Source organism: Panulirus ornatus, chromosome 42 (genome assembly GCF_036320965.1).
Source record: "Panulirus ornatus isolate Po-2019 chromosome 42, ASM3632096v1, whole genome shotgun sequence".
In the NCBI taxonomy this organism is placed as follows: Eukaryota; Metazoa; Arthropoda; class Malacostraca; order Decapoda; family Palinuridae; genus Panulirus; species Panulirus ornatus.
The window spans coordinates 19,128,377-19,143,948 of record NC_092265.1 but is presented as its reverse complement, the minus strand read 5'-3'; the positions used below and the strand labels follow the sequence as shown (position 1 = coordinate 19,143,948).

Here is a 15,572-nt window from a genome sequence, read left to right as displayed (position 1 = left end):
AAAGTGATCTTCATTGTCTCTTTTCAACAATATCTTTGTACCACAGAACAGAGAATAAGCAAATAAGCAAAAACCAATGAGTATGCACGCAGGTCTGGCGTTGATGATGGTATGTAACAAACTGGTGCCAATAGAGTGTCAGAGCCCAGCATGGTCAAGTGAGGTTAGGTGTGGAATTTTCCATTTGTAATGTCATGTCACTATTCAGAAAGTTTCGGATTTTGGAGCATTTCGGATTTCAGACTTGGCTTAGGAATGATCAACCTATACCTAATTTCTGCATCACCCCAGGTTTACACAAAGAGAAAATTCGGTACAAACTTTACATAATTTCTTCCAAGTGAATGAAGGCATAGCAAAAAGTGAGACTGGCCTCTGATCATTTCATAATTCTGCTAAAATCACTCTTGACTCACTCACAGTACTTCTTTACATTTCTGATTTTATTCTTCAATTTCCTCAAGAAATTAAATATATATGTTCCTTTTCATCTCCTGAGTCATTCAACAGGTTACACATTTTCCATAGGATCACTATATATACGCAACCGGCAGGTCTATGGTCACATGCCAGTAATGGTGGGTGTAAGGTTACTGGAGTGAGTGCCTCTTTTTTTTCTCACACCTTCCTGGTAAATGAAAAGACTTCTGTAGGCAATAAACAGTAGGTACAGTAAGTCGGCTAGATATTTAAATATAGGCAGGGAAGTGTTAAATTGCCATGTGATGATGGAACCAATTTTTAGAGGATTATCAAATGATACTGGGGTATGTATAAAGATTAAGAAGGATGTTGAAGGAGAGGTCATTTTCTGTTAGGGCAAAGATGTGTGTGTTTGAAAGTATAACCTTTTTGGCTGTTTTATAGATACAAAATTTGGGCCTTGGATGTTAAAGAAATGAAGGGAGAGGATGTATTGGAAACATAATGCCTGAGTATGGTATGTTGTGTGAGGTAGATTGACTATGTAAGGAAAGACAAGAGAGAGTTGTGGTAATAAGTGCAGTTTGAGTGAGAGGCCTGACCAGGGTGTGCTGAAATAGTGTGGACATGAGAGGATGAGTGAAGAAAGACTGAGTGAGAGGATACATGTATCAGAAGTGGAGGGGGCTTGGTAAAGGAGGAAGGCCAAAAAGATGAAAGAATGGACTGAAAGAAGCTGTAAGTTATCATAGCCTGAACGCTTTGGAGGGTGTAAGACATTTATGAGAAAGGAAGTTGGATCAGAACAGAATATGGGAAACAACATGCTGTCAACAGGATGAATCAGGTTATGTATATTAAGTGGTCAAGGTAAAGTAAAGAGTATTCTGTAGAGCTTATCTGTGGATAGATGGCCCTAGTTTTTGGATGTGTGTCAATGAGGCCATTGTTTATCTATTCCTGATGCTTTCTTGCTCAGGCATGAGAGGCAGTTAGGCATAAAAAGATGAGGTGTAGGTGGGAGACTTTTTCTCATCAGACTCATATGATGGAATACCTGTATTTCATTCTAACATCTTTTGGCAGGGTTTGGTGGCAATGCTGCGTTTACGCATAAAAACCAGTGGAGGGGAGCAGTATTCCTTGACAGAACATGTCAGTGGAGAAAGCACCTTGTATAACCTCCTTTTGGCTATCCAAGATGTAACAGCCATTCATCCAAACAGACAGAAAATTTTGATAGGTGAGTTCATTCATACTGTTTGATAAAATTAAGTTTTACTACAGTTCTTAGAGTGAGGCTGAAATTTCAGATCGAATACAGGAAGGATTTTGATGCATCATGAAGTAACACACCTCCATGGTGTAACAGTTAGTGTTACTGACCATGACACATTCATGGGCCCCTCCAGGGTTGAACCTGTATTGGTTTGAATCATGGGTTCGTCCTGCTCTAGGGGCTGGTTGATAAATTGGTACCTGACTTAGGCAAGGGTATCTGTATGGCATAAATTAGATGGCATTGATTAGGGCATTCAGTTGCTTATGCTGTCTCAGATGACATAAGAAATGTGATAAGTCTTAGCTACATATTAAGGTATTTTGTAACTTGAATTTATCAGCTATAAGAATGTCAGATAAAGGTTAATACTTGGCTGCTTAAATGCATCTTTGATAACACAAAAATGGGGGTTCATGTGCATTAGTAATTCAGAATACAATAACTGCTTTCTTGGAGGTTCCATTGTGATCAAAGGCTTATAAGACCCTATATAGTACAGGAAACCAATAAGGGAAAGGATTAAAGAATTTCAGTAGCCCAAGGAGACTCAAACATTAACATAGTATTTTTCAAATTCAGTAATTTTCATTAGCTCAGTGAAGACAATTGCTGTAATGCTGTTTTATACTCTACCATCTGTCCTGTGATCATAAGAGAATCTCTAGGAAAGTCATAGTTAGACCTTCCAGCACTCAATGTATATTGTGTGTAACTGCTGGCCCTTCCCACCCTTTGCTGTCCAGTCAATCATGTTGATGACAGCTCTTTTGTTATGGGCTTACCTTCAGCTAGTCAGGGACCTCCAGCAAGGACTCAAGCAGTGCTTCCAGTATTTTCATGATTTTGGAGGGTATTCAGCTCTTGTAGCCTTTTATGTATAAGTAAGGGAAGGATTAGTATTTGAAGAGCCCCCTGAGTGTCAGTTATCCACCAAAAATTAGAGTATAAATTTGACCATAAGTATTACTCTTTCAGTACTGAACAAGTTGTATTTTCTGTATCTGGCAGTGATATTCCTTGAAAACCGTTTTAGGTAATGAAAAATAATGATTTGATAAAAGGATTAGGAATATTGAAAGAAATGTTCTCCAGTTAATGGCATGGAAATAGGCAAAACTAAGTCAGTAAGAGGCCAGAATCATTACAAAACATAAAGAGAATTTAGGTAGCACATTCCAAGAGTTGAAGTACTATTCCTTGAAAACTGTAAGATTATGGAAAATGTTAATGATTTGTTAAAAAACTGAGGAAAATTAAAAGAGATGTTCTTCAACAAATGTTATAGAAATAGGTAAAACCAAGATAGTAAGAGGCCAAGTGATACAAAGAAAATTTAGATAACATTTTCCTAGATTTAAAAAAAGCTGTCTCTATCTAGATCCTGTTTGTGTTCCTGCAAATTTGGTAATTTTCTAATGAAAAATACTGTGTTATGTTTTTACATGAGTTTTATTTTCATAGTAATCCTTAACTTTTCGTATAGTAATCACATTCATAATACAATATAGATTGTAAAATAATGCCAAGCAGTTTTCTTTAAAATATAAATGATAGATGGCAGATATAGGGTGTTTTGGTTGAGGTGGTGTGCAAAGTGAGAGGGTAAGGGAGAATGATTTGGTAAATAGAGAAGAGGTACTGAAAGCTTTGTGGAAGATGAAAGCCTGCAAAGTGGTGGGTTTGGATGGTATTACTGTCGAATTTATTAAAAAAGGGGGTGACTGTCTTGTTGACTGGTTAGAGAGGATATTCAGTGTATGTATGGCTCATGGTGAAGTGCCTGAGGATTAACAAAATGCATGTATAGTGCCATTGTACAAAGGCAAAAGGGATAAAAGTGAGTGTTCAAATTTCAGAGGTATAATTCTGTTGAGTATTCATTGGAAATTATATGGGAGGGTATTGACTAAGAGGATGAAGGCATGTACAGACACCAGATCGGGGAGGAGCGGTGTGGTTTCAGAAGTGATAGAGGATGTGTGGATCAGGTGTTTGCTTTGAAGAATGTATGTGGGAAATACTAAGAAAAGCAGATGGATTTGTATGTAGCATTTATGGATCTGGAGAAGGTATATGATAAGAGTTGATAGAGATGCTCTGTGGAAGGTATTAAGAGTATATGGTGTGGGAGGTAAGTTGCTAGAAGCAGTGAAAAGTTTTTATCGAGGATGTAAGGCACGTGCACGAGTAGGAAGAGAGGAAAGTGATTGGTTCTCAGTGAATGTCAGTTTGCAGCAGGGGTGCATGATGTCTCCATGGTTGTTTAATTTGTTTATTATGGTTGGGGTTGTTAGGGAGGTGAATGCAAGAGTTTAGGAGAGAGGGGCAAGTATGCAGTCTGTTGTGGATGAGAGGGTTTGGGAAGTGAGTCACTTGTTGTTCGCTGATGATACAGCGCTGGTGGCTGATGCGGGTGAGAAACTGCAGAAGTTGGTGACTGAGTTTGGTAAAGTGAGTGAAAGAAGAAAGCTGAGAGTAAATGTGAATAAGACAAGGTTATTAGGTTCAGTAGGGTTGAGGGACAAGTGAATTGGGAGAAAAGTTTGAGCGGAAAAAAAATGGAGGAAGTGAAGTGTTTTAGATATCTGGGAGTGGATTTGGCAGCGGATGGAACCATGGAAGCGGAAGTGAGTCACAGGGTGGGGGAGGGGGCAAAGGTTCTGGGAGCGTTGAAGAATGTGTGGAAGGCAAGAACGTTGTCTCGGAGAGCAAAAATGGGTATGTTTGAAGGAATAGTGGTTCCAACAATGTTATATGGTTGTGAGGCATGGGCGATAGAGTTGTGAAGAGGAGGGTGGATGTGTTGGAAGTAAGATGTTTGAGGACAATATGTGGTGTGAGGTGGTTTGATCGAGTAAGTAATGAAAGGGTGAGAGAGATGTGTGGTAATAAAAAGGGTGTGGTTGAGAGAGCAGAAGAGGGTGTATTGAAATGGTTTGGTCACATGGAGAGAATGAGTGAGGAAAGATTGACAAAGAGGATCTATGTGTCAGAGGTGGAGGGAACGAGGAGAAGTGTGAGACTAAATTGGAGGTGAAAGGATGGAGTGAAAAAGATTTTGAGCGATTGGGGCTTGAACATGCAGGAGGGTGAAAAGCGTGCAAGGAATAAAGTGAATTGGAACGATGTAGTATACCGGGGTCGACATGCTGTCAATGAATTGAACCTGGGCATGTGAAGTGTATAGGGTAAACCATGGAATGTTTTGTGGGGCCTTTATCCCCTTTGCCTTTGTACAATGGCACTATGCATGCATTCTGCCAATCCTCAGGCACTTCACCATGAGCCATACTACATGCATTGAATATCCTCACCAACCAGTGAACAACACACTCACCACCTTTTTTAATAAATTTCACTGCAATACCGTCCAAACCCGTTGCCTTGCCAGCTTTTATCTTCCATAAAGCTTTCACTACCTCTTCACCTGTTTACCCAATCATTCTCCCTGACCTCTCTCAATTCGCATGCCACCATGATCAAAGCACCCTGTATCTGCCACGCTTATCATATAACACTTTCAACAAACCTTCAAAATACTCACTCCATCTCCTCACATCACCACTGCTTGTTATTACCTCCCATTAGCCCCTTCACCGATATTCCCACTTGTTCTCTTGTCTTACGCACTTTATTTACCTCCTTCAAAAACATTGTTTTATTCTTCTTAAGATTTGATTATACTCTCTCACCCCAACTCTCATTTGCCCTCCTTTTCACCTCTTGCACCTTTCTCTTGACCTCCTGCCTCTTTCTTTTATACATCTCCCAGTCGTTTGCACTACTTCCCTCCAAAAAAATCATCCAAATGCCTCTCTCTTCTCTTTCACTAATAATCTTACTTCTTCATCGCACCATTCGCTACCCTTTCTAATCTGTCCACCTCCCATGCTTCTCATGCCAGAAGCATCTTTTGTACAAGCTATCAATGCTTCCCTAAATACATCCCATTCCTCCCACTCCCCTTACATCCTTTGCTCTCACGTTTTTCCATTTTGCACTCAGTCTCTCCTGGTACTTCCTCACACAAGTCTCCTTCCTAAGCTCACTTACTCTCACCACTCTCCTCACCCCAACATTCTCTCTTCCTTTCTGAGAACCTCTACAAATCTTCACCGCCTCCACAAGATAATGATCAGACATCCCTCCAGTTGCACCTCTCAGTGCATTAACATCCAAAAGTCTCTCTTTCGCTTGCCTATCAATTAACACGTAATCCAATAATGCTCTCTGGCCATCTCTCCTACTTTCATATATATACTTATGTATATCTCTCTTTTTAGACCAGGTATTCCCAATCACCAGTCCTTTTGCAGCACACAAATCTACAAGCTCTTCACCATTTCCATTTACAACACTGAACACCCCATGTACACTAGTTATTCCCTCAATTGCCACATTACTCACCTTTGCATTCAAATCACCCATCACTATAATCTGGTCTCGTGCATCAAAACTGATAACACACTCACTCAGCTGCTCCCAAAATACTTGCCTCATGATCTTTCTTCTCATGCTCAGGTGCATAGGCACCAATATTCACCCATCTCTCTCCATCCACTTTCAGTTTTACCCATATCAATCTAGAGTTTTTTTGTCTTACACTCTATCACATACTCCCACAACTCCTGTTTCAGGAGTAGTACTACTCTTTCCTTTGCTCTTGTCGTCTCACCAACCTCTGACTTTACTCCCAAAATATTCCCAAACCACTCTTCCCCTTTACCCTTGAGCTTCGTTTCACTCAAAGCCAAAACTTCCAGGTTCTTTTCCTCAAACATACTAGTTATCTCTCATTTTTTCTCATCTTGGTTACATCCACACACATTTAGACACCCCAATCTGAGCCCTTGAGGAGGATGAGCACTCCCTGCATGACTCCTTCTTCTGTTTCACCTTTTAGAAAGTTAAACTACAAGGGGGGAAGGGTTTCTAGCCCCTGCTCCCATCTCCTTTAGTCCCCTTCTATAACACGTGGGGAATGTGTGGGAAGTATTCTTTCTCCCCTATCCCAGAATTTATATATATAATATTTTCATTTATTTTATTTATATACTTTGTTGCTGTCTCCCGCATTAGTGAGGTAGTGCAAGGAAACAGACAAAAGAATGGCTCAACCCACCCACATACACATGTATATACATACACGTCCACACACGCAAATATACATACCTATACGTCTCAACGTATACATATATATACACACACAGACATATACATATATACACATGTACATAATTCATACTGTCTGCCTTTATTCATTTCCATCGTCACCTCACCACACACGAAATAACAACCCCCTTGTGTGTGCAAGGTAGCGCTAAGAAAAGACAACGAAGGCTGGCAACAAAGGCCACATTTGTTCACACTCAGTCTCTATCTGTCATGTAATAATGCACCGAAACCACAGCTCCCTTTCCACATCCAGGCCCCACAGACCTTTCCATGGCATACCCCAGATGCTTCACATGCGTTGGTTCAATCCATTGACAGCACGTCGACCCCGGTATACCACATCATTCCAATACACTCTATTCCTTGCACGCCTTTCACCCTCCTGAATGTTCAGGCCCCGGTCACACAAAATCTTTTTCACTCCATCTTTCCACCTTCAATTTGGTCTCCCACTTCTCCTCGTTCCCTCCACCTCTGACACATATATCCTCTTGGTCAGTCTATCCTCACTCATTCTCTCCATGTGACATTTCAAACATTTCAAAACACCCTCTTCTGCTCTCTCAACCACACTCTTTTTATTTCCACACATCTCTCTTACCCTATTATTACTTACTCGATCAAACCAACTCACACCACATATTGACCTCGAATATCTCATTTCTAGCACATCCACCCTCCTCCGCACAACTCTATCCATAGCCCACGCCTCACAACCATACAACATTGTTGGAACCACTATTCCTTCCGACATTCCCATTTTCGCTTACCGAGATAATGTTCTCGACTTCAACACATTCTACAACACTCCCAGAACTTTCGCCCCCTCCCCCACCCTATGATTCACTTCCACTTCCATGGTTCCATCCGCTGCCAAATCCACTCCCAGATATCTAAAACACTTCACTTCCTCCAGTTTTTCTCCATTCAAACTTACCTCCCAATTGACTTGACCCTTAACCCTACTTTACCTAATAACCTTGTTCTTATGCACATTTACTCTCAGGTTTCTTCTTTCACACACTTTACCAAACTCAGTCACCAGCGTCTGCAGTTTCTCACATGAATCAGCCACCAGTGCTGTATCATCAGCGAACAACAACTGACTCACTTCCCAAGCTCTCTCATCCACAACAGACTGCGTACTTGCCCCTCTTTCCAAAACTCTTGCATTCACCTCCCTAACAACCCCATCCTTAAACAAATAAGACAACCATGGAGACATCACACACCCCTGCCACAAACCTACATTCACTGAGAACCAATCACTTTCCTCTCTTCCTACTTGTACACATACCTTACATCCTCGATAAAAACTTTTTACTGCTTCTAACAACTTGCCTCCCACACCATATATTCTTAATACCTTCCACAGAGCATCTCTTCAACTCTATCATATGCATTCTCCAGATCCATAAATGCTACATACAAATCCATTTGCTTTTCTAAGTATTTCTCACATACATGCTTCAAAGCAAACACCTGATCCACACATACATGTACATAATTCATACTTGCTACCTTTATTCACTCCTATCACCACCCTGCCACACATGAAATGACAACCCCCTCCCCCCGCATGTGCGCTAGGTAGTGCTAGGGAAAGACAACAATGGCCACATTTGTTCACACTCATTCTCTACCTGTCATTTATAATGCACCGAAACTACAGCTCCTTTTCCACATCCAGGCCCCACAAAAATTTTTATGGTTTACCCCAGATGATTCACATGCCCTGGTTCAATCCATTGATAGCACGTCGACCCTGGTATACCACATCATTCTAATTCACTCTATTCCTTGCATGCCTTTCGCCCTCCTGCATGTTCAGGCCCCAATCGCTCAAAATCTTTTTCACTCCATCCTTACACCTCTAATTTGGTTTTCTGCTTCTCCTCGTTCCTTACACCTCTGACACATATATCCTCTTTGTCAATTTTTCCTTCCTCATTCTCTCCATGTGACCAAACCATTTCAATACACCCTTCTCTGCTTTCTCAACCACACTCTTTTTATTACCACACATCTCTGTTACTCTTTCATTGCTTACTCTATCAAACCACCTCACACCACATATTGTCCTCAAGCATCTCATTTCCAACACATATACCCTCCTCCACACAACCCTATCTATAGCCCATGCCTCGCAACCATATAACATTGTTGGAACCACTATTCCTTCAAACATACCCATTTTTGCTTTCCGAGATAGTGTTCTCACCTTCCACACATATTTCAACATTCCCAGAACTTTCGCCCCCTCCCCCACCCTGTGACTCACTTCCACTTCCATGGTTCCATCCGCTGCCAAATCCACTCCCAGATAACTAAAACACTTCAATTCCTCCAGTTTTTCTCTGTTCAAACTTGCCTCCCAATTGACTTGTGGCATGAGAAGCGTGGGAGGTGGGCAGATTAGAAAGGGTAGTGAGTGGTGGGATGAAGAAGTAAGATTATTAGTGAAAGAGAAGAGAGAGGCATTTGGACGATTTTTGCAGGGAAATAATGCAAATGACTGGGAGATGTATAAAAGAAAGAGGCAGGAGGTCAAGAGAAAGGTGCAAGAGGCGAAAAAGAGGGCAAGTGAGAGTTGGGGTGAAAGAGTATCATTAAATTTTAGGGAGAATAAAAAGATGTTTTGGAAGGAGGTAAATAAAGTGCATAAGACAAGGGAACAAATGGGAACTTCAGTGAAGGGGGCTAATAGGGAGGTGATAACAAGTGGTGGTGATGTGAGGAGATGGAGTGAGTATTTTGAAGGTTTGTGAAATATGTTTGATGATAGAGTGGCAGATATTGGGTGTTTTGGTCGACATGGTGTGCAAAGTGAGAGGGTTAGGGAGAATTATTTGGTAAATAGATAAGAGGTAGTAAAAGCTTTGCGGAAGATGAAAGCCGGCAGGGCAGTGGGTTTGGATGGTATTGCAGTGGAATTTATTAAAGAAAGGGGGTGACTTTATTGTTGACTGGTTGGTAAGGTTATTTAATGTATGTATGACTCATGGTGAGGTGCCTGAGGACTGGCGAAATGCTTGCATATTGCCATTGTACAAAGGCAAAGGGGATAAGAGTGAGTGCTCAAATTACAGAGGTATAAGTTTGTTGAGTATTCCTGGGAATATATATGGGAGGGTATTGATTGAGACAGTGAAGGCATGTACAGAGCATCGGATTGGGGAAGAGCAGTGTGGTTTCAGAAGTGGTAGAGGATGTGTGGATCAGGTGTTTGCTTTGAAGAATGTATGCGAGAAATACTTAGAAAAGCAAATGGATTTGTATGTAGCATTTATGGATCTGGAGAAGGCATATGATATAGTTGATAGAGATGCTTTGTGGAGGTATTAAGAATATATGGTGTGGGAGGTAAGTTGTTAGAAGCAGTGAAAAGATTTTATCGAGGATGTAAGGCATGTGTGCATGTGGGGAGAGAGGATAGTTATTGGTTCTCAGTGAATGTTGGTTTGTGGCATGGGTGTGTGATCTCTCCATGATTGTTTAATTTGTTTATGGATGGAGTTGTTAGGGAGGTGAATGTGAGAGTTATGGAAAGAGGGGCAAGTATGCTGTCTGTTGTGGATGAGAGAACTTGGGAATTGTCAGTTGTTGTCGCTGATGATACAGTGCTGATGGCTGATTCGTGTGAGAAACTGCAGAAGCTGGTGGCACGGGCAGCTTTGGCCCTAATAAAGGCCATAACATTAATGCTATGTATTCATACGTATACATATTAACAAGCTATCGTTAAGAATAGAGGACTTGAGCCTGAGAGGGAATATCCTCACTTGTCTCCCTTCCCTGTTCCTTTTTTTGGAAAAGTAAAAATGGTACATATATACCCTGACCTGAGACAGGTACCCATTTTATTGAGCAGCCCCTTGGGGTGGATGGACAGCAGGATTGACTATGGACTGACTGCTGTAACCAAGATTCAGATCTATGCCCTCAACCCTGGGCGACCCATGAATGTGTCATGGTCAGGAACACTGACCAGGAGTCCATAGATTATGAAAAGGAGTTCTCTAGCCAGGAACCAGGGTTTTGTGTTGAGAGGTTTTGTGAAAGTTTCATTGAAGGAGTAGGAACATGGGTTGCTCTAACCTTAGATACAGAGGGAATGGTTTGATGAAAGTTGTCAAAAAGCAAAGGAGCTTCAAGGTGTGCTGTAGCACAGATAAAGATGGCCCTCCAGCCAGTGATATTTGCAAGGTATAAAAGAGCAAGGAATAAGTTAACCAGGATCAGATAGGAGGGACAAAGAAACTTTGAAAAGAATATTGTGGACATGGCACAAGAAAATCTGAAACTTTTACATAAATTCCTCTGGAGGCAAGTGTCAGTTCAAGAGCAGATAATCAGGCTAAGGGATTGAAAGGAATGAATTGTTGAGGATGATGTAAGGATATGTGAGGAACTGAATAACAAGTTTTAAAGTGTTTTTGCAGTGGAAGATACAATAGTACCAACACCATTGAGATGGTTAAGGGAGGAGTTTTTAGAAAACATAAGATATCTAGAAAAGGCATGAACAGAACATTGAAAGGTCATAACCTGTACAGAGCTCATGGCCCTGGTTAAATTCTCTATATGTGCAGAAAGTGGGTGCAGATTTGCTAGATAAACCTCTTGAAAGCCTTTGGCAGTGTGTTGCAGGGGAAGCTGATTAAGAAGCTGGATCACAAGCTAAGAATGAGGGGGAAGCCTCTCTTATGAATAGGAGGGAACAAGGGACACAGGTCAGAGGACCCTTCTCCAAATGGTTTGAGGTTACCACTAGAGTGTAGATTTCCATCCCCATACAGAACAAGTAATTCCTTTCAAATAGATAATCAACTTGCTTCTCCAGGCCATCCAGTGGCTGTGAAATCTCTTGGATTGAATGCAAACAAAATGGCTGCTACCAGACCATCTTTATCCATCCAGTAGATAATTATTCTTTTTCTTAATTTTCATATTTATTAGTGAATTAAAAAAAACGATGCATTGCACGTGTGCTTTAATAAGTGTTTAAGGGTAGTTATAGATATACAGTAATGTTGGGATATAGCGTGATTTGATATCTTGAGTTTGATATAGTGTGAGCATCTAAGATACTCCTACTTTCTATAACATGAACCATCAAAACACAACATAGGGCCAGCTGGTCATGTGCTACAGGGTACTGATGCTGTGCAAGCCATTCTGCCCACTGTATCAGTTCTCTGCAAGTACACAAAGGTTAATGGTGTATAAATTGCAACTCAGTAATTTCTACTTTTCTGCCCATTTGAATTAGTCACCATTATGCCTCAGCATCCAGTAAGTACTCCAACTACAAGTGAACCTGCTTGGAGGAAAACTTCAAGATACTAAATGAACTTCAGTGTGGGTCTAGTGCTTCATGAGTTACTGACGGTATTAAATGTATTTTCAACTTACGATGGGTTTATCGGAATGTCACCCATTATAAGTCAAGGTGCACCTGTATATATATATTTGAATGTATATGTATGTATATTTGCCTCTTTCCAAAACATCCTTTTATTCTCCATAAAGTTTAATGATACTCTCACCCCCAACTCTCATTTACCCTCTTTTTCATCCCCTGCAACTTCCTCTTGACCTCCTACTGCTTTCTTTTATACATCTCTCAGTCATTTGCACTCCTTCTTGTAAGTATCATCAAAATGCCTCTCTTTTCTCTTTCATCCCGCCACTTCTTGCCCTTTTTGATCTGCCCACCTCCCACCTTTATCATGCCACATTCATCTTTTGCACATGCCATCACTGTTTCCCAAGATACATCCCATTCCTCACCCACTCCTCATAATTTGCTCTCACCTTTTGCAATTCTACACTCAATCTCTCCTGGTACTTCCTCACATAAGTCTCCTTTCCAAGCTCACTTTCTCTCACCACTCTCTTCTCCCCAATATATCTCTTTATTTTGCATAAGACAAGAGAACAAATGGGAATATCAGTAAAGGGGGCAAGGGGGATGTGATAACAGGTAGTGATGAAGTGAGAAGGAGATGGACTGAGTATTTTGAAGGTTTTTTGAATGTGTTTGATGATAGAGTGGTAAATGTTGGGTGTTTTGTTTGGGTTGGTGTGCAAAGTGAGAGGGTCAGGGAGAATGGTTTGGTCAAGAGAGAAGAGGTGGTGAAAGCTTTGCAGAAAATGAAATCCGGCAAGGCAGCAGGTTTGGATGGTATTGCAGTTAAATTTATGAAGAAAGGGGGTGATTGTGTTGTTGACTGGTTGGTGAAGATCATGGTGAGGTGGCAGAGGATTGGCAGCATGCATGCATAGTGCCATTGTACAAAGGCAAAGGGGTGAAAGGTGAGTGTTTAAACTACAGAGGCATAAGTTTGTTGATTATTCCTGGGAAATTGTATGGGAGGGTATTGATTTAGAGGGTGAAGGCATGTACAGAGCATCAGATTGGAGAGGAGCAGTGTGGTTTCAGAAGTGGTAGAGGATGTGTGGATCAGGTGTTTGCTTTCAAGATTGTGTATAAAAAAAATTCTTAGAAAACAGACAGATTTGTACGTAGTATTTATGGATCCGGAAAAGGCATATGAGAGGGTTGATAGAGATGCTTCGTGGAAGGTATTAAGAGTTATAGTGTGGAAGGTAAGCTGCTAGAAGCAGTGAAAAGTTGTTACCAAGGATGTAAGGCATGTGTGCAAGTAGGAAGAATGGAGAGTGATTGGTTTCCAGTGAAGGTTGGTCTGCAGCAGGGGTGTGTGATGTCCCCCATGGTTGTTTAATTTGTTTATGGCTGTGGTGGTTAGAGAGGTAAATGCAAGAGTTTTGGAGAGAGGGGCGAGTATGTAGTGTGTTGGGGATGAGAGAGCCTGGGATGTGACTCAGTTTGTGTTTGCCGATGATACAGCATTGGAAGCTGATTCGAGTGACTGATTTTGGAAAAGTATGTGAAAGGATAAAGTTGAGAGTAAGTGTGAATAAGAGCAAGGGTATTAGATTCAGTAGGGATGACTGACAAGTCAACTGGGAGGTAAGTTTGAATGGAGAAAAATTGGAGGAAGTGTTTTAGATAGCTGGGAGTGGACATAGCAATGAGTGGAACCATGGAAGCGTAAATGAGTCACAGGATGGGGGAGGGGTCGAAGGTTCTGGGAGTGATGAAGAATGTTTGGAAGGAGAGAATGTTATCTTGAAGAGCAAAAGTGGGTATGTTTGAAGGAATAATAGTTCCAACAATATTATATGGTTGTGAGACATGGGCTATTGATAGGGTTGTATGGAGGAGGGTGGATGTGTTGGACATGAAATGTTTGAGGACAATATGTGACGTGAGGTGGTTTGATCAAGTAAGTAATGAAAGGGTAAGAGAGATGTGTGGAAATAAAAAGAGTGTGATGGGGGAGCAGAAGAGGGTGTGTTGAAATGGTTTGGACATATGGAGAGAATGAGTGAGGAAAGGTTGACAAAGAGGATATATGTGTCGAAGGTGGAGGGAACATGTAGAAGACCAAATTGGAGGTGGAAGGATGGAGTGAAAAAGATTTTGGGCAATTGGGGCCTGAACATAAAGGAGGGTGAGAGGCATGCCTGGAATAGAGTGAATTGCAATGATGTGATATACGGGTCGATGTGCTGTCAATGGACTGAACTACGGCATATGAAACTTCTAGGGTAAAGCATGGAAAGGTCTAAGGAGCCTGGATGTGAACAAATTTGGCCTTTTTTGTCTGTTTTCCTGGCTTTACATCACTGAAACAGTTTGTAGTGGTGCTGTTTCCTGTGGGGTGAGGTAGCACCAGGAATGGATGAAGGCAAGCAAGTATGAATATGTGCATGTGTGTATATATGTATATGTCTGTGTATGTGTATGTATATGTATGTATGTACATGTGGATATGTTGATATGAATATATATGCAATATGTGCGTGTATGGGTGTTTATGTTATATATGTATATATGAGTGGATGGGCCATTCTTTGTCAGTTTCCTGGCACTACCTTGCTGATGTGGGAAATGGCTACCAAATGTAATAAAAAATGTATAAATTTACAAATATGAATGTGTATGTGCATGTATATACATATTTTATATTACTGTTATACTTAATCACTGTCTCCCGTGTTAGCGAGGTAGTGCAAGGAAACAGACGAAAGAATGGCCCAACCCACCCACATACACATGCATATACATAAACGCCCACACATGCACATATATATACCTATACATTTCAATGTAAACATACACGTACATACACAGACATAAACATGTATACACATGTACACATATTCATACTTGCTGCCTTCATCCATTCCCGTCGCCACCTCACCACACATGAAATAGCATCCCCCATGCAGTAGTGCTAGGAAAAGACAAAAAAGGCCACATTCGTTCACACTGAGTCTCTAGCTGTCATGTGTAATGCACCGAAACCACAGCTCCCTTTCTACATCCAGGCCCCACAAAACTTTCCATGGTTTACCCCAGACGTTTCACATGCCCTGGTTCAATCCACTGACAGCACATCGACCCCGGTATATCACGTCGTTCCAATTCACTATATTCCTTGCATGCCTTTCATCCTCCTGCATGTTCAGGCCCCAATCGCTCAAAATCTTTTTCACTCCATCCTTTCACCTCCAATTTGGTCTCCTGCTTCTCCTCGTTCCCTCTACCTCTGACACATATATCCTCTTTGTCAATTTTTCCTCACTCATTCTCTCCATG

At 41.2% G+C, this 15,572-nt stretch overlaps 1 protein-coding gene across 6 annotated transcripts in view; it reads left to right on the top strand.

The window, feature by feature from the left end:
- The window catches only part of Yod1 (Yod1 deubiquitinase), a 168,512-nt gene that overhangs the window by 22,167 nt on the left and 130,773 nt on the right, over nt 1–15,572 (top strand). For 5 of the 6 annotated variants that reach the window (XM_071686669.1, XM_071686668.1, XM_071686672.1 and 2 more), the window contains one exon: nt 1,510–1,666. In XM_071686669.1, coding sequence (XP_071542770.1) covers nt 1,522–1,666 — 145 coding nt within the window. In that variant the 5' untranslated portion in view covers nt 1,510–1,521. Of the gene's footprint in view, nt 1–1,509; nt 1,667–15,572 lie in introns of those variants that run through there. The other variant, XM_071686673.1, reaches the window with a different exon arrangement.